This window comes from Kryptolebias marmoratus, linkage group LG16, assembly GCF_001649575.2.
Source record: "Kryptolebias marmoratus isolate JLee-2015 linkage group LG16, ASM164957v2, whole genome shotgun sequence".
Classification (NCBI taxonomy): Eukaryota; Metazoa; Chordata; class Actinopteri; order Cyprinodontiformes; family Rivulidae; genus Kryptolebias; species Kryptolebias marmoratus.
Window position 1 is genome coordinate 4,152,039 of NC_051445.1, and position 19,121 is coordinate 4,171,159.

General features: G+C 42.2%; 2 protein-coding genes across 3 annotated transcripts; both read right to left on the minus strand.

Moving 5' to 3' along the window:
• Positions 1 to 590: 590 nt before the first annotated feature.
• LOC112450968 lies at positions 591 to 7,704 on the minus strand. Its single transcript, XM_025008664.2, has 2 exons — positions 952 to 7,704; positions 591 to 826 (listed from the first exon to the last, which is right to left on the minus strand). The coding sequence occupies exon 1, from the start codon at positions 7,368 to 7,370 to the stop codon at positions 1,347 to 1,349; it is 6,024 nt and encodes a 2,007-aa protein (XP_024864432.1). The 5' UTR covers positions 7,371 to 7,704; the 3' UTR covers positions 591 to 826; positions 952 to 1,346.
• Positions 7,705 to 7,855: 151 nt separating this feature from the next.
• On the minus strand, positions 7,856 to 16,306 carry LOC108243247. Of its 2 annotated transcripts, none has more exons than XR_005234228.1 (2): positions 8,206 to 16,306; positions 7,856 to 8,080 (listed from the first exon to the last, which is right to left on the minus strand). XR_005234228.1 is itself a non-coding variant. In XM_017428556.3 (2 exons), exon 2 carries the CDS (start codon positions 14,622 to 14,624, stop codon positions 8,601 to 8,603), a length of 6,024 nt encoding a protein of 2,007 aa, XP_017284045.1. In that variant the 5' UTR covers positions 14,625 to 15,334; positions 15,460 to 16,306; the 3' UTR covers positions 7,856 to 8,600. The 2 variants fall into 2 exon arrangements, 1 of the variants encoding a protein (XP_017284045.1); XM_017428556.3 differs by having other exon boundaries at positions 7,856 to 15,334; positions 15,460 to 16,306.
• Positions 16,307 to 19,121: the final 2,815 nt, after the last annotated feature.

Here is a 19,121-nt window from a genome sequence, read left to right on the forward strand (position 1 = left end):
CAGCTGATTTGGGTTCAGAATGTTACTGTTAATAAAGAAAAATAGACCAGCATAAAAAAAAAAAAACAGTTGAATATTTTTTTTTTTTATCATTTTGAGACAGGACGTTCCTAAATTTGATGATATTACTCAGCTGTAACAAGGATGTTTCTTTATCTTTGGTCCAGAATGTTCTAAACAACTAAAGCTCCAAGACTAGAGGTATTTTACCAGTGTTGTGTTGATACTTTAAATATTTCTCATAAATAATTCTTGTGAAACTACACTGTTTGAGCTAAATGGCCTAAAAACAAATTATTTTTATAATCCACTAAACTCCATCACAGAGTCTGAAAACTGAACTATAATCTTAGCAACAACTCAAAGAAAAGGTTCTTTAATCAGAAAAAACTAAACATAAATTAATGAAAAAGGGATTTATTTTAGTTTCTGTATCTGTAAAATGTTGGACCTCATTGTCCTGGTCAGGACTGTGGCCAGACTTTAAAAAATCCTGAGGTCAACCACTCATTATCCCCCTGCACATCAGTTACAATAAAAACCAAAACTTAACTAAAATAGAAGCATTTATTGAAAACAAGTGACTTGAATGTGTATATGACATGTATTTGTGTGTGTGTGTAAATCCATGGGGATCAGCCTCATCTGAAGCAACAGAGGACTCAGGGCACAACCATGATGACTCACTGAAATGACATGAATTAGTTTATATAGCTGCTCCCAACTTTTCTCACTGGTTGATGAAGATGCAACGCTCCGACTGATGGTTCCAAACGTTTATTAAAGGAATTTTCTGTCACATAAACGCCCAAGACCACCGTGAACACTGCAATAAAATACACAGTGGCAAATATACATCAGTTAAACCGTCATGTTCTCTTATATAAATTGTTCAAATGAAACTTATTACACATATACAAACACAAGAATATTCCATTCAATTGTCCATACCGTATGCCCCTCCAACCAGAAGGTTAGGAGTTGCTAGAAGTCCATTTCTTCCAAATTTCAGTTCTTTGTCTTTCCTATTACCGCTTGCAAAAACCAACTGAGCATGAAACGAAACTTACAGCCCTTTATCGAAAGCATCACGTGACCAAGTGATGACGTAATTGCTGAAGTGGTCAGATAACGTTATTAACCAAACCAAACAGTATTTCCCAAAATATACATAAAAAATGCTTGACTGCGTTCGCTACACTGCCACCAAAATTACAAAAGGTTTACTTTCACCATATTCAAAGAAATAAAACATGTAATTTTCAATAACTTCAATTTTAACCTTTACCCAAAATTTCCATCAATAGATCTTACAATAGGTGACTGATTTTCATGTTAATGCTGAGCTATTTTGAATAATATTCAACTAACACAACTAATTTCTGCACTGGACGCTCAAGAAATGAAGGTTGTGTTAAGCGCTCACCCTTCGGTCCTAACTTATTTTGGCCTACTTGTATTTTCACCTTTCGCACGAGACCATCATCATCTTCCTGTGCCTCAACTACTCTAGCTAGTGGCCACTCATTTCTGGGAGTGTTTTCATCCTTAACGATAACTACATCTCCAATTTGCACGTTTCGTCTGGTTGCATGCCACTGCTGACGAAGGTTGATGTTGGTTAAGTATTCTCGGCGCCACCTATTCCAGAACTGTTCTGAGAGATACTGTACTTTGCGCCATCTTTTTCTTGCATACAGATCTTCTTGAACGAACTTTCCTGGAGGTGGAAGGGGTATTGTAGACTTCATAGTAAGCAAGTGATTGGGTGTCAAGGGTTCAGCACCTTTGGGATCAGTTAGGGTGTCTGTTGTCAGCGGGCGACTGTTGACTATGGACATGGCCTCATAGAAGAACGTTCTTAATGAGGAGTCGTCCAGTCTTCCATTAGCCTGAGCTAGGACAGAGCTCATCACACTCCTTGTCGTCCGAATCTGACGCTCCCATATGCCTCCCATATGACTGGCTTCGGGAACATTCATAAGGAAGTCACATTCCTTTCTTGCGAGATAGGTCGCAATCCTTTCCTTGTCAAGTTCCATCAAGCACTTTCCCAACTCACTCTTTGCTCCTACGAAATTTGTACCTTGGTCAGATCTAATCTGTCTGACTGTTCCTCTTATTGCAATGAAACATCTTAATGCATTTAGAAATGCATCAGTTGTCAGGTCCTCGAGCATCTCGATATGAATGGCTCTAGAGCTTAGGCATGTTAACAACAGCCCATATCTCTTGTACTCTTTTCTACCTTGCTTCGTGTAAAAAGGACCAAAACAGTCGATGCCTGTATATGAGAAAGGAGGAGATGGCTCTATTCGATCAACAGGCAAGTCAGCCATACGCTGTTCTTCAGTTCGACCCCGTACCCTCCTACAGGTCACGCAACTCCTGATGTGCTTGGCCACAACTTTACTAGCACCCATAATCCAGTAGCCATTGGCTCTGAGATCGTTCAGTGTTTGCCCTCGGCCTTGATGCTGTGTTCTTTTATGGCAATGATCAAGTATCAGATGCGTTACGATGCCTTCTTTCGGGAGTATTACGGGATGTTTGAACTCTAGCGACGCTGATGACCTTCTTAACCTGCCACCAACTCTGAGCACTCTGTCCTCAAGAAACGGATCGAGTTCATACATTTTGTGAGTTCTCCTGAGTTTTTGTGATTGGCTGAGCAGCTTCAGCTCTTCTCCAAATGCTTCCTTTTGTGCCGCCTTGATCAGCACAAGAGCTGCTTTCTTTCGCTCCTCTACTGTAACAGGCCCAGATATGTCCCTATGAGCCAGCCTCTGAATGCGAGCAATGACGTTAAGGCAAGTGACCCAGTCTGAAAACCTTGCCAGCCTTATCAGAAGGTCATTTTCCTGCACAACATCCATTTTCAGGACTTTGACCTCTGGGTCACCTATGAGAAGCTCTGGGGTTGTTGGATTAGTCACAATTTCCTGTTCCCATAAGAACTTAGGTCCCTTTAGCCAATCTGATGCCATTAGATCTGCCACCTTGAGTCCTCTAGATGCATAATCTGCCGGGTTTTGACTTGTTTCAACGTAAAACCATCGATTGGGGTCAGTAGAGTCTATGATCTTCTGGATCCGGTTCGCAACAAAGACATGAAAACGCCGGGCCTCATTCTTGATATACCCCAGTACCACTTGTGAATCCGTCCAAAAGTACTCAGCATCGATTTTCAAGTCAAGCTCTTCTCTGAGAACTTTACTTATGGCTGCAGAGATTGTGGCAGCGGTGAGTTCTAGACGTGGTATACTGACAATCTTCATGGGTGCTACCCTAGCCTTAGCCATAACTAAAGTGCAATGCACTTGTTCTTCAGCCACGATCCTGATATACGAGCACTGCCCATAGCCATCATTACTGGCATCAGAAAAGTGATGCAGCTCTATCTTCTGGATCGTGCCAAGATTGTTGGGAACAAAGCACCTTGCTATTTGAATGGTTTGAAGATTGTTCAGATCATTGAGCCATGTCTCCCACTTCGGCCTTAACTCTGGTGGGACAAGCTCATCCCAACCTACACCTCGCTTGCACATTTCTTGCAAGATTCTTTTCCCAGTCAAGATGTAGGGGGCCAGAAATCCTAGCGGATCATATATGCTGGCGACTGTGGATAAGATGCCTCGTCGAGTGGCTGTTCTTTCTTGTTGGACCACATTGAATGAGAAGACATCCATTTCGATGTTCCACTTAACTCCTAGCACTCTCTGAGCTGGTAGCTCTGTGTAGTTTAAGTCCACGTCCTTGACTTGTGGAGCACGCTCACTCTCTGGAATGCTCTCCAAGACCACTTCGTTATTGCAAATAAACTTGTGCAGACGCAGCTGTCCCTTCTGACAGACTTCTCTTGCTTCATGAACAAGTTGCTTGGCCTTTTCCACGGTATCCAAACTGACAAGACCATCATCCACATAAAAGTTTCTACGGATGAAGTTTGCTGCCATGGGGTACTCATGCTCATATTTGGTGGCGAGGTATTTCATGCCGTAATTCGCACAACCTGGCGATGATGCCGCTCCAAATATGTGCACCCTCATGCGGTATTCCTTGGGCTCACTCGCTGTGTTCCCATTCTCCCACCACAGGAACCTCATGAAATCCCGATCTTCTTGAGTGACATGAAAGCGGTGGAACATTTTCTCCACGTCGCAGTTGATCGCAATTGGATACTGTCGGAACCGACACAGCACTCCAGTCAAGGCGTTGGTTAAATCCGGTCCCGTGAGAAGGTGGTCATTCAACGAAGTGCCTTCATATTTGGCAGAGCAGTCGAAGACAACTCTGATCTTTTCTGGCTTTCGCGGGTGGTACACTCCATGGTGTGGTATGTACCAGGTGTTCCCATCTTTTGATGTTGCATGGACTTCCTCTGCATCACCATCTTTGAAAACATTGACCATGAACTGACCATAGTCCTCCTTGTATTTGGGATTTTTGTCCATTTTTCCTTTCAGATGTTTCAGCCTAACTGTGGCTAAATGCTTGTTGCTAGGAAGCTGGGGGCGCTCTCTGAAAGGCAGAGGCATCTCCAGATATCCATTGTCATTATGATGGATTCCCTCTTTCAGAATTTGTAGGAACTGAATATCTTCTTGGGAGATCGTTCCATCTGTAGGATTTGTATCCTGAAAATCTCTCTCAAGAGCCTTAATCGCACATGCAGGTGTAATAGGTGGAATTTCCTTTACAGAGATGCGATAGCAGAATCCTGCATTTATTCCTCCACCAGTATTAGGTGTTTTGGCACCAACCACGCTCCACCCGAGGTCTGTTTTCACTGCATATGGCTCATGCTCCGCTCCTGATACGACTTCTTTCGGTTTTAGAGCTCTGACGCAATCGTAGCCTATTAGCAGTCCAGCAGGACAGTCTAGCAGGTCTGGCATCTCATCAGCTATGTTAAGCAAGTGTGTCCATCCTTTGGCTGTTTTCCGAGTTGGAATGCTGGTCTTCTCCAACGGAATATCGTCTCGAGTGTAAGCTGGTGGTAGTTCAATGCATTCTTCGGAACTGTATCCTCTGACCTTTAACCCACAGGCTCTGTGACAATTCACTATTGACCTGTCAGTCATTGTTGACAACTTGAGCTTAATTGGCTCAGTGTGTGCTTCTAGTTTTTCACACATGTCTTCAGTGACAAATGTATTGCTACTTTGTGTATCTAACAGAGCATACACTAAGATCTCTGGGCTACTTTTGACAGTACTAGACAGCCACACTGGGACTATCATTGAAGTGCGGTCAGCATTCGCCATGTTCATACTACACGAAGCAGTAGCGTTACTGTCTCTCTGTTGGTTGGCTTCAGACTTCTCCACTTGAGCCGGTTCGTCATGAAGCGGAGTTGGATGGCCTTTTCTACAAACATTGCATGTAGCCCTTTTCCGACAATCTTTTGCAACATGGCCAACTCTCAAGCAGGCGAAGCACATTTTGTTGGTTTTCACAAACGCTTTCTTCTCTTCAAGAGTCAGAGCAGCAAACTTTTCACATTTGTAAATGAAGTGGTTTTCTTGACAGCATATGCATTTTATTTGCTTCTTTGTTCGAGCAGCAGATGAATTATCTGTTGAGCTTGCTGATTCACCTGAATCCTTAGCTGGAGGATCTTTCCCTTGAGCAACCTTTGTTGTTGTCACGAGGGTTCTGACTTTGATGCGTTTTACTTCTGTGCCTGGTTTCTCGTCTGTCTTCTTCAAAGCATGAAGCGAGGAAACCGGGTTGCAGGCAATGCGTGCCTCCTCGGCTAAGAGGTTTGAGAATGCTTCAAAACTTGGGTATGGCTTGCAGTCATCCAATTCCTTGGTGACGATTCGATTCCATCGAGTTGTTGCCCAGTCAGGAAGTTTCTGAAGTAGCTTTTGATTCTCCTCACAATCGTCTAGAACTTTAAGACCTGATATATGAGGCATTGCATTTTTGCATGAAACAAGAAAATCACTGAACTCTCTTAGTTTTAGTGGCTCTTTTGGTCCTATCTTGGGCCAGCTACTAAGTTTACTCCTAAAGGCTCTTTGCACTATGAATGGGTGCCCATAGCGCTTGTTCAGTGCATCCCAGGCTTGCGTATATGCTTCATCATCACTTCGATAAAAAGTTCCTTCCAGCACAGACAGCGCATCTCCACTTATATATTTTCTGAGATAAAACAGTCTATGTGCTGGGCTTGTACAGGTAGTCTCTATCAAGGCTTTAAAGCTGGTGCGCCATTCAGTGAATTTCAGAGGATCACCAGTAAAAACGGATGGCTCTGGTGCCGGAAGTCTTGTTATCATCAGAGATTCTTTGAAGGCTTGCACTAGTGTCGCATCATTCAGCCTTTGCTCTGATTGTTTTTCAGAACGAGGAGAGACTGGTGTTTCATGGACAATCTGAGCACATGGCGCTGGGTTATGTTGAGTTTGGAACTGCCCTGGAGACAGAGTTATACTTTTCCTTTCTCCTTGGGGCTGACTTGGAGGCAGAGTTATTTCTTGCTTTCCTCCTGTTTCTCCGTTCATTTTCATTTCCTCCTCCTCATACACATCATATTCAGCTTGCATAGCTTCCAGATCCCTTTGGTTTTCCAGCATTTTCAACTTCTCTTGCTGAGCAAACACTTCCTTTCTTTGTGCAGCTATTTCACTCTCTCTGTTTATTTCAGCACGTTTGGATGCTAAACGTGCAGCTACTTCTGTTTTTTTAATTGACATTTGACTTCCTGCTACGCTACCTGCGCCAGCTCTCGATACAGTAGACCCATATACTGATTTGGCATCGTCTCTCTGAAGTAATTTAACGAGTGATTTCTTCACTGCGGCAGCATCGAACTCTTTGCCTATTTCTGAGCAACGTATTTTCAACAGAGCAACTACTTCCTTAGTTACTGAGGTGCAGCTATCCATTCGCCGTCTTATGTCTTGGCTTGGTGTGGTCAATGCACGTAAGCTGTCATACTCCTGCTTTAGGTGTGACTCATATCTTTCTAAAGTAGCTGTCATACTTTCAAGACTCTCTTTGTCACATTCTTTTTTGAGTTGGCTCCTAATGTACTGAACCTCACCTTTGAAGCTGACATAAGTTAACATAAACTTTCTTTCCTTTTTTGCACTCTCTTCTTTTGCATAGTTAAGCCATTTTTCGGTTGGTCTACGCTCTCTTTCTGATCGCCTAAGTTGTTCAGATTCAGAAATTGGTTCCTGACTCTCTACGCTATGTGCTTGCAGACTGTTATCAATTTCAGCAATGCGTTCTGTCATTTGGTCTCTTAATGTTGCATCTGTTTCAGTTTCTAACTTGGTTTGTAAGTCTATTTTTTCTTCTTCAAGAGCCTGAATTACTCCCTCAAGTACAAGAGCACTCTCTTCACTTTGATCCATTTTCTGAATTATTAATAATCAAAATCTTAAGCAAAACCTTAGCTAAACTTGTGCTATAAGTAATCCTCAGTATTAATTTCAAATATCAGGCATACACATATAGAACCAAACAGGAAATCCAAAGTAGGAATATCTAGTTCCTTAATAACACAGGCCAGAAATATTCACACAAAATATGCACACAATGGCCTTTCACACTTAATTTCAAATATTTACAAGTGATAATGTTTCTTATCAACTAAACCTGAAAGCCAAAGGCTTGGTGATACTACTCACGACCACGGCGCGCTGTTGCTCTTGTGATTACTTGTGGAAACGGCACAGTCTCAATCCTTGTCCTGATTGCCAGCCGCCGCCATATTTTGCAAGTCACTGCAATCGCAACGGTCCGAGCAGATTGCAAGGTTGAAAGACGAGCGGTAGTTTTCTTCAAGCTGCAGGCGAGTTGTAGTCTTCAAGCTGCAACGGTCCTTTTCCCTCTCCCCCATCCATCTCAGCATGGCTGGCGAGAAGTTCACAGCTTGCTTTCACTGTGCGGTCTCCCTCGTTGTTCTCTGGCTTCGAGCCGAGCTGCATACGGTGCACGTGTTCACTATAGCTGCTCCCAACTTTTCTCACTGGTTGATGAAGATGCAACGCTCCGACTGATGGTTCCAAACGTTTATTAAAGGAATTTTCTGTCACATAAACGCCCAAGACCACCGTGAACACTGCAATAAAATACACAGTGGCAAATATACATCAGTTAAACCGTCATGTTCTCTTATATAAATTGTTCAAATGAAACTTATTACACATATACAAACACAAGAATATTCCATTCAATTGTCCATACCGTATGCCCCTCCAACCAGAAGGTTAGGAGTTGCTAGAAGTCCATTTCTTCCAAATTTCAGTTCTTTGTCTTTCCTATTACCGCTTGCAAAAACCAACTGAGCATGAAACGAAACTTACAGCCCTTTATCGAAAGCATCACGTGACCAAGTGATGACGTAATTGCTGAAGTGGTCAGATAACGTTATTAACCAAACCAAACAGTATTTCCCAAAATATACATAAAAAATGCTTGACTGCGTTCGCTACACTGCCACCAAAATTACAAAAGGTTTACTTTCACCATATTCAAAGAAATAAAACATGTAATTTTCAATAACTTCAATTTTAACCTTTACCCAAAATTTCCATCAATAGATCTTACAATAGGTGACTGATTTTCATGTTAATGCTGAGCTATTTTGAATAATATTCAACTAACACAACTAATTTCTGCACTGGACGCTCAAGAAATGAAGGTTGTGTTAAGCGCTCACCCTTCGGTCCTAACTTATTTTGGCCTACTTGTATTTTCACCTTTCGCACGAGACCATCATCATCTTCCTGTGCCTCAACTACTCTAGCTAGTGGCCACTCATTTCTGGGAGTGTTTTCATCCTTAACGATAACTACATCTCCAATTTGCACGTTTCGTCTGGTTGCATGCCACTGCTGACGAAGGTTGATGTTGGTTAAGTATTCTCGGCGCCACCTATTCCAGAACTGTTCTGAGAGATACTGTACTTTGCGCCATCTTTTTCTTGCATACAGATCTTCTTGAACGAACTTTCCTGGAGGTGGAAGGGGTATTGTAGACTTCATAGTAAGCAAGTGATTGGGTGTCAAGGGTTCAGCACCTTTGGGATCAGTTAGGGTGTCTGTTGTCAGCGGGCGACTGTTGACTATGGACATGGCCTCATAGAAGAACGTTCTTAATGAGGAGTCGTCCAGTCTTCCATTAGCCTGAGCTAGGACAGAGCTCATCACACTCCTTGTCGTCCGAATCTGACGCTCCCATATGCCTCCCATATGACTGGCTTCGGGAACATTCATAAGGAAGTCACATTCCTTTCTTGCGAGATAGGTCGCAATCCTTTCCTTGTCAAGTTCCATCAAGCACTTTCCCAACTCACTCTTTGCTCCTACGAAATTTGTACCTTGGTCAGATCTAATCTGTCTGACTGTTCCTCTTATTGCAATGAAACATCTTAATGCATTTAGAAATGCATCAGTTGTCAGGTCCTCGAGCATCTCGATATGAATGGCTCTAGAGCTTAGGCATGTTAACAACAGCCCATATCTCTTGTACTCTTTTCTACCTTGCTTCGTGTAAAAAGGACCAAAACAGTCGATGCCTGTATATGAGAAAGGAGGAGATGGCTCTATTCGATCAACAGGCAAGTCAGCCATACGCTGTTCTTCAGTTCGACCCCGTACCCTCCTACAGGTCACGCAACTCCTGATGTGCTTGGCCACAACTTTACTAGCACCCATAATCCAGTAGCCATTGGCTCTGAGATCGTTCAGTGTTTGCCCTCGGCCTTGATGCTGTGTTCTTTTATGGCAATGATCAAGTATCAGATGCGTTACGATGCCTTCTTTCGGGAGTATTACGGGATGTTTGAACTCTAGCGACGCTGATGACCTTCTTAACCTGCCACCAACTCTGAGCACTCTGTCCTCAAGAAACGGATCGAGTTCATACATTTTGTGAGTTCTCCTGAGTTTTTGTGATTGGCTGAGCAGCTTCAGCTCTTCTCCAAATGCTTCCTTTTGTGCCGCCTTGATCAGCACAAGAGCTGCTTTCTTTCGCTCCTCTACTGTAACAGGCCCAGATATGTCCCTATGAGCCAGCCTCTGAATGCGAGCAATGACGTTAAGGCAAGTGACCCAGTCTGAAAACCTTGCCAGCCTTATCAGAAGGTCATTTTCCTGCACAACATCCATTTTCAGGACTTTGACCTCTGGGTCACCTATGAGAAGCTCTGGGGTTGTTGGATTAGTCACAATTTCCTGTTCCCATAAGAACTTAGGTCCCTTTAGCCAATCTGATGCCATTAGATCTGCCACCTTGAGTCCTCTAGATGCATAATCTGCCGGGTTTTGACTTGTTTCAACGTAAAACCATCGATTGGGGTCAGTAGAGTCTATGATCTTCTGGATCCGGTTCGCAACAAAGACATGAAAACGCCGGGCCTCATTCTTGATATACCCCAGTACCACTTGTGAATCCGTCCAAAAGTACTCAGCATCGATTTTCAAGTCAAGCTCTTCTCTGAGAACTTTACTTATGGCTGCAGAGATTGTGGCAGCGGTGAGTTCTAGACGTGGTATACTGACAATCTTCATGGGTGCTACCCTAGCCTTAGCCATAACTAAAGTGCAATGCACTTGTTCTTCAGCCACGATCCTGATATACGAGCACTGCCCATAGCCATCATTACTGGCATCAGAAAAGTGATGCAGCTCTATCTTCTGGATCGTGCCAAGATTGTTGGGAACAAAGCACCTTGCTATTTGAATGGTTTGAAGATTGTTCAGATCATTGAGCCATGTCTCCCACTTCGGCCTTAACTCTGGTGGGACAAGCTCATCCCAACCTACACCTCGCTTGCACATTTCTTGCAAGATTCTTTTCCCAGTCAAGATGTAGGGGGCCAGAAATCCTAGCGGATCATATATGCTGGCGACTGTGGATAAGATGCCTCGTCGAGTGGCTGTTCTTTCTTGTTGGACCACATTGAATGAGAAGACATCCATTTCGATGTTCCACTTAACTCCTAGCACTCTCTGAGCTGGTAGCTCTGTGTAGTTTAAGTCCACGTCCTTGACTTGTGGAGCACGCTCACTCTCTGGAATGCTCTCCAAGACCACTTCGTTATTGCAAATAAACTTGTGCAGACGCAGCTGTCCCTTCTGACAGACTTCTCTTGCTTCATGAACAAGTTGCTTGGCCTTTTCCACGGTATCCAAACTGACAAGACCATCATCCACATAAAAGTTTCTACGGATGAAGTTTGCTGCCATGGGGTACTCATGCTCATATTTGGTGGCGAGGTATTTCATGCCGTAATTCGCACAACCTGGCGATGATGCCGCTCCAAATATGTGCACCCTCATGCGGTATTCCTTGGGCTCACTCGCTGTGTTCCCATTCTCCCACCACAGGAACCTCATGAAATCCCGATCTTCTTGAGTGACATGAAAGCGGTGGAACATTTTCTCCACGTCGCAGTTGATCGCAATTGGATACTGTCGGAACCGACACAGCACTCCAGTCAAGGCGTTGGTTAAATCCGGTCCCGTGAGAAGGTGGTCATTCAACGAAGTGCCTTCATATTTGGCAGAGCAGTCGAAGACAACTCTGATCTTTTCTGGCTTTCGCGGGTGGTACACTCCATGGTGTGGTATGTACCAGGTGTTCCCATCTTTTGATGTTGCATGGACTTCCTCTGCATCACCATCTTTGAAAACATTGACCATGAACTGACCATAGTCCTCCTTGTATTTGGGATTTTTGTCCATTTTTCCTTTCAGATGTTTCAGCCTAACTGTGGCTAAATGCTTGTTGCTAGGAAGCTGGGGGCGCTCTCTGAAAGGCAGAGGCATCTCCAGATATCCATTGTCATTATGATGGATTCCCTCTTTCAGAATTTGTAGGAACTGAATATCTTCTTGGGAGATCGTTCCATCTGTAGGATTTGTATCCTGAAAATCTCTCTCAAGAGCCTTAATCGCACATGCAGGTGTAATAGGTGGAATTTCCTTTACAGAGATGCGATAGCAGAATCCTGCATTTATTCCTCCACCAGTATTAGGTGTTTTGGCACCAACCACGCTCCACCCGAGGTCTGTTTTCACTGCATATGGCTCATGCTCCGCTCCTGATACGACTTCTTTCGGTTTTAGAGCTCTGACGCAATCGTAGCCTATTAGCAGTCCAGCAGGACAGTCTAGCAGGTCTGGCATCTCATCAGCTATGTTAAGCAAGTGTGTCCATCCTTTGGCTGTTTTCCGAGTTGGAATGCTGGTCTTCTCCAACGGAATATCGTCTCGAGTGTAAGCTGGTGGTAGTTCAATGCATTCTTCGGAACTGTATCCTCTGACCTTTAACCCACAGGCTCTGTGACAATTCACTATTGACCTGTCAGTCATTGTTGACAACTTGAGCTTAATTGGCTCAGTGTGTGCTTCTAGTTTTTCACACATGTCTTCAGTGACAAATGTATTGCTACTTTGTGTATCTAACAGAGCATACACTAAGATCTCTGGGCTACTTTTGACAGTACTAGACAGCCACACTGGGACTATCATTGAAGTGCGGTCAGCATTCGCCATGTTCATACTACACGAAGCAGTAGCGTTACTGTCTCTCTGTTGGTTGGCTTCAGACTTCTCCACTTGAGCCGGTTCGTCATGAAGCGGAGTTGGATGGCCTTTTCTACAAACATTGCATGTAGCCCTTTTCCGACAATCTTTTGCAACATGGCCAACTCTCAAGCAGGCGAAGCACATTTTGTTGGTTTTCACAAACGCTTTCTTCTCTTCAAGAGTCAGAGCAGCAAACTTTTCACATTTGTAAATGAAGTGGTTTTCTTGACAGCATATGCATTTTATTTGCTTCTTTGTTCGAGCAGCAGATGAATTATCTGTTGAGCTTGCTGATTCACCTGAATCCTTAGCTGGAGGATCTTTCCCTTGAGCAACCTTTGTTGTTGTCACGAGGGTTCTGACTTTGATGCGTTTTACTTCTGTGCCTGGTTTCTCGTCTGTCTTCTTCAAAGCATGAAGCGAGGAAACCGGGTTGCAGGCAATGCGTGCCTCCTCGGCTAAGAGGTTTGAGAATGCTTCAAAACTTGGGTATGGCTTGCAGTCATCCAATTCCTTGGTGACGATTCGATTCCATCGAGTTGTTGCCCAGTCAGGAAGTTTCTGAAGTAGCTTTTGATTCTCCTCACAATCGTCTAGAACTTTAAGACCTGATATATGAGGCATTGCATTTTTGCATGAAACAAGAAAATCACTGAACTCTCTTAGTTTTAGTGGCTCTTTTGGTCCTATCTTGGGCCAGCTACTAAGTTTACTCCTAAAGGCTCTTTGCACTATGAATGGGTGCCCATAGCGCTTGTTCAGTGCATCCCAGGCTTGCGTATATGCTTCATCATCACTTCGATAAAAAGTTCCTTCCAGCACAGACAGCGCATCTCCACTTATATATTTTCTGAGATAAAACAGTCTATGTGCTGGGCTTGTACAGGTAGTCTCTATCAAGGCTTTAAAGCTGGTGCGCCATTCAGTGAATTTCAGAGGATCACCAGTAAAAACGGATGGCTCTGGTGCCGGAAGTCTTGTTATCATCAGAGATTCTTTGAAGGCTTGCACTAGTGTCGCATCATTCAGCCTTTGCTCTGATTGTTTTTCAGAACGAGGAGAGACTGGTGTTTCATGGACAATCTGAGCACATGGCGCTGGGTTATGTTGAGTTTGGAACTGCCCTGGAGACAGAGTTATACTTTTCCTTTCTCCTTGGGGCTGACTTGGAGGCAGAGTTATTTCTTGCTTTCCTCCTGTTTCTCCGTTCATTTTCATTTCCTCCTCCTCATACACATCATATTCAGCTTGCATAGCTTCCAGATCCCTTTGGTTTTCCAGCATTTTCAACTTCTCTTGCTGAGCAAACACTTCCTTTCTTTGTGCAGCTATTTCACTCTCTCTGTTTATTTCAGCACGTTTGGATGCTAAACGTGCAGCTACTTCTGTTTTTTTAATTGACATTTGACTTCCTGCTACGCTACCTGCGCCAGCTCTCGATACAGTAGACCCATATACTGATTTGGCATCGTCTCTCTGAAGTAATTTAACGAGTGATTTCTTCACTGCGGCAGCATCGAACTCTTTGCCTATTTCTGAGCAACGTATTTTCAACAGAGCAACTACTTCCTTAGTTACTGAGGTGCAGCTATCCATTCGCCGTCTTATGTCTTGGCTTGGTGTGGTCAATGCACGTAAGCTGTCATACTCCTGCTTTAGGTGTGACTCATATCTTTCTAAAGTAGCTGTCATACTTTCAAGACTCTCTTTGTCACATTCTTTTTTGAGTTGGCTCCTAATGTACTGAACCTCACCTTTGAAGCTGACATAAGTTAACATAAACTTTCTTTCCTTTTTTGCACTCTCTTCTTTTGCATAGTTAAGCCATTTTTCGGTTGGTCTACGCTCTCTTTCTGATCGCCTAAGTTGTTCAGATTCAGAAATTGGTTCCTGACTCTCTACGCTATGTGCTTGCAGACTGTTATCAATTTCAGCAATGCGTTCTGTCATTTGGTCTCTTAATGTTGCATCTGTTTCAGTTTCTAACTTGGTTTGTAAGTCTATTTTTTCTTCTTCAAGAGCCTGAATTACTCCCTCAAGTACAAGAGCACTCTCTTCACTTTGATCCATTTTCTGAATTATTAATAATCAAAATCTTAAGCAAAACCTTAGCTAAACTTGTGCTATAAGTAATCCTCAGTATTAATTTCAAATATCAGGCATACACATATAGAACCAAACAGGAAATCCAAAGTAGGAATATCTAGTTCCTTAATAACACAGGCCAGAAATATTCACACAAAATATGCACACAATGGCCTTTCACACTTAATTTCAAATATTTACAAGTGATAATGTTTCTTATCAACTAAACCTGAAAGCCAAAGGCTTGGTGATACTACTCACGACCACGGCGCGCTGTTGCTCTTGTGATTACTTGTGGAAACGGCACAGTCTCAATCCTTGTCCTGATTGCCAGCCGCCGCCATATTTTGCAAGTCACTGCAATCGCAACGGTCCGAGCAGATTGCAAGGTTGAAAGACGAGCGGTAGTTTTCTTCAAGCTGCAGGCGAGTTGTAGTCTTCAAGCTGCAACGGTCCTTTTCCCTCTCCCCCATCCATCTCAGCATGGCTGGCGAGAAGTTCACAGCTTGCTTTCACTGTGCGGTCTCCCTCGTTGTTCTCTGGCTTCGAGCCGAGCTGCATACGGTGCACGTGTTCACTATAGCTGCTCCCAACTTTTCTCACTGGTTGATGAAGATGCAACGCTCCGACTGATGGTTCCAAACGTTTATTAAAGGAATTTTCTGTCACATAAACGCCCAAGACCACCGTGAACACTGCAATAAAATACACAGTGGCAAATATACATCAGTTAAACCGTCATGTTCTCTTATATAAATTGTTCAAATGAAACTTATTACACATATACAAACACAAGAATATTCCATTCAATTGTCCATACCGTATGCCCCTCCAACCAGAAGGTTAGGAGTTGCTAGAAGTCCATTTCTTCCAAATTTCAGTTCTTTGTCTTTCCTATTACCGCTTGCAAAAACCAACTGAGCATGAAACGAAACTTACAGCCCTTTATCGAAAGCATCACGTGACCAAGTGATGACGTAATTGCTGAAGTGGTCAGATAACGTTATTAACCAAACCAAACAGTATTTCCCAAAATATACATAAAAAATGCTTGACTGCGTTCGCTACACTGCCACCAAAATTACAAAAGGTTTACTTTCACCATATTCAAAGAAATAAAACATGTAATTTTCAATAACTTCAATTTTAACCTTTACCCAAAATTTCCATCAATAGATCTTACAATAGGTGACTGATTTTCATGTTAATGCTGAGCTATTTTGAATAATATTCAACTAACACAACTAATTTCTGCACTGGACGCTCAAGAAATGAAGGTTGTGTTAAGCGCTCACCCTTCGGTCCTAACTTATTTTGGCCTACTTGTATTTTCACCTTTCGCACGAGACCATCATCATCTTCCTGTGCCTCAACTACTCTAGCTAGTGGCCACTCATTTCTGGGAGTGTTTTCATCCTTAACGATAACTACATCTCCAATTTGCACGTTTCGTCTGGTTGCATGCCACTGCTGACGAAGGTTGATGTTGGTTAAGTATTCTCGGCGCCACCTATTCCAGAACTGTTCTGAGAGATACTGTACTTTGCGCCATCTTTTTCTTGCATACAGATCTTCTTGAACGAACTTTCCTGGAGGTGGAAGGGGTATTGTAGACTTCATAGTAAGCAAGTGATTGGGTGTCAAGGGTTCAGCACCTTTGGGATCAGTTAGGGTGTNAGCAGTAAGGTAGCAAAGCTGCGCTCTTCTTCGTAGACATTGAGTTTGGCTGCAGCTGCACACAGTTGCAGCGCCTCCTACAGGAAACTGGTGGAGCTACGCAGAGAACCACGCCGTTCAAAAGCCTTGTTTGGATTCATTTTTTTATAATATACACAGCAGAAAAACACTGAGGTCCGGACCTCGGTGTCCTCAATGGGAGCTACGGCCCTGGTCCTGGCAGCTGTTGGGGAAAACAAATTTCTCTTTTTTCACATCAGGGGTTATTTAGGGTTGCATCTGAGCTGTTTTCATGTAAACTTTGATGTCAAACCAGTGCAGTCCACACCTGAGAGGATCACATGACACAAAGGAAAATATTGAAATATCCAATTCTTTCTTCTGGAAACAAGTGTTCTGTATCTGTAATAATCAGAACATAGAAGTGAAGAAAAAGACTCTCCTGAAATTAAGAAATGAGGAGACGTGTAAAGAGATAAGTACCTAGAATCAAACCACCACTCACTGAGAGACCTCATGAGAACCGAGACAGGAAGATGACCCTTGACACACTTTTAGATCATGCCCTGTTCTTGTTGTGGCATAGCAAACTATGAGCCAGGCATCATTCCACTAACCCTCACATCCTCCCATGTTTCTGTAAGACTGACTCAGGTCTCATTAAATCAGTCTCTTACGTAAGTTTTGTACAAGTCCAGACATGTACGTTTGACCAGTCATTTTATCTGCTGTTCAAAACAAAATGTTCTTCAGCACTGATGCAGCATTTACTTGGTATGACAAGCAACAGAAAAACACTCTGACATACTTTACTTGTAATGCTGAGTACAAGTAATGACTTGTACTCAGGAGAGGTTTTTAACACTTGAGCTGCCAGGCTGTTTTTAAGATGGAGAGGGAAGACTTTGGTACCTCTTACGTTCACCTCTATCATCACTATAAAGTTCACATTGTTGGCTTTTAATTAAATGTTTCAGGAGGAACTGGGGGGATTTGAGAACTGTTATCCATCAACCATAAAATAAGTTTCTTAACCTCTACAGTAACATAACTTTTTCATATGTTTATTCCAAGCATGCAGAGTTTGGCAGAAGCCTGTAGACTGGAGACTTGTCCAGGTTCTCCTGCCTGTTATCTGCTGAATTAAAGTCCAAGGAAGGATGGATCATTCTAAAAAACAGAAAAAACAAACTGAAATTAGTTACTTCAGCTCAACAAATATATTCCGTGACTGTTCGTTACCAAGTATAGTTGTTAAGTTTGTAAATAAGGAAACTAAATTAGGTAATACTAAAAGTCATTTCTTGAATAGAAATGCGGTAGTAAGCATGTAAATATGTGAACATATAACCTAAGACACTCAGACTACAGTCTTAAGTTTAATTTAATGCGATCACGCTCTTTTTCAACCCGGTTGTTTTTATCACTTCTGTTGCTTTAAAAAGACGTGATTTGTCGATGCCCTTTACTTTGTCTCAAAGTTCATCTCCTCATGAAGTCGTCAGCTGATGTCATCATTTGCTTTCTTGCAGGAGATCTCATCAGAGCCCCGCTGGTTAAGTAATTGTGTTCATTTAGATAAAAAAAAGTAGGCCAGTGTTGTTTTAAAAGGCTTATTCCCTCATAGACATTCTGGTTCCACCTAAATGATGCAATCCTCACATATTATACACAGCTTACAGTCTGAGAAGACTACTGTTAAAAATGCATGTAAACAACACTTAAGGGTACGTCAAGCGTGCCGCCTTTGTGGCTGGTTGATGCAACAGGAGAGCGCTGCAGAGGGTGAAAAAACAGCCATCTCTATTTCACTGAAATCCCTTCCATAATCCTGCAGACACCCCAGAGACATTCAACAACTGTAGAGGGGGGTGGGGGCAACAAGCCCGCCCACAAGCTTTTAGTTGCATTGAAAGCATTTATGGCTGAAAAAGAAAGGAAAAAAAAGCTTTTGGGCAAAACGTCTGATTCCAAAATCATAGCTTAAGGATGTAAGGAAGGATTTAAGGGAGGTGGATGTCTGTAAGAAATGCACAAAAACATGTTAAATGGTGTTAAGAATCCAGATTTATTTGCATTTGAATAGACATACAGGAGAAAAAAAAGCTGAAGTTTTATCTCAGAGTGCAACATCCCAACCTACACAGAAATTAAAGGAACAATCTGTCAACTAAATGTTCATACAGTCTTCTGATGGGGATCGCTCCTCCGATTGTTTAAACAGGTTCCACAACAGCAAAACAACCTTATAAATGTTAAATATAAAACTTGTAAATGGCTCCAATTTTTTCTTTCATAAATAGTTCATTTCTAGGAAATATTTGGGGAAAAACAAAAAGTACAAAAATATTTTGAGTGCAAGCAGCAAAACATTTCCAGTTAGAGATGAAAACATGTAAGTTATCATGTCTTTAAACATTTATTTATCTACCATTATTATTTTCTAAAAGTAAGGAATCTTCTTTCAAATACTAATTTTAATATTTCACACAGTTAGGGTTCAGTACACTTGGAATGTTCTTACAAATACTTTACTAAAATTAATGAATTCTTGCAAACCAGTTATGCATTAATGAAATACAATTAATGTCTTTTTAGTCATTTTGTTTTTCAAATTACATTAAGAATAATGGTGTAGTCAAGTCAAAAACAAAGTGTGATAAAACTAAGAATTATGAGAAATTTATATATATATATATATATATATATATATATATATATATGTATCTTTAGTCAAATTTTAGCAGGAATTCAAGGATGTAAATCCCTAATTCTAATAAAGTTCTAGTTTTAAATCAAGAGACT

What these genes read in the sequence shown, in the direction of transcription:
- LOC112450968 (XM_025008664.2), bottom strand. Translation starts at nt 7,370, where the DNA reads ATGGATCAAAGTGAAGAGAGTGCTCTTGTACTTGAGGGAGTAATTCAG.
- LOC108243247 (XM_017428556.3), bottom strand. Translation starts at nt 14,624, where the DNA reads ATGGATCAAAGTGAAGAGAGTGCTCTTGTACTTGAGGGAGTAATTCAG.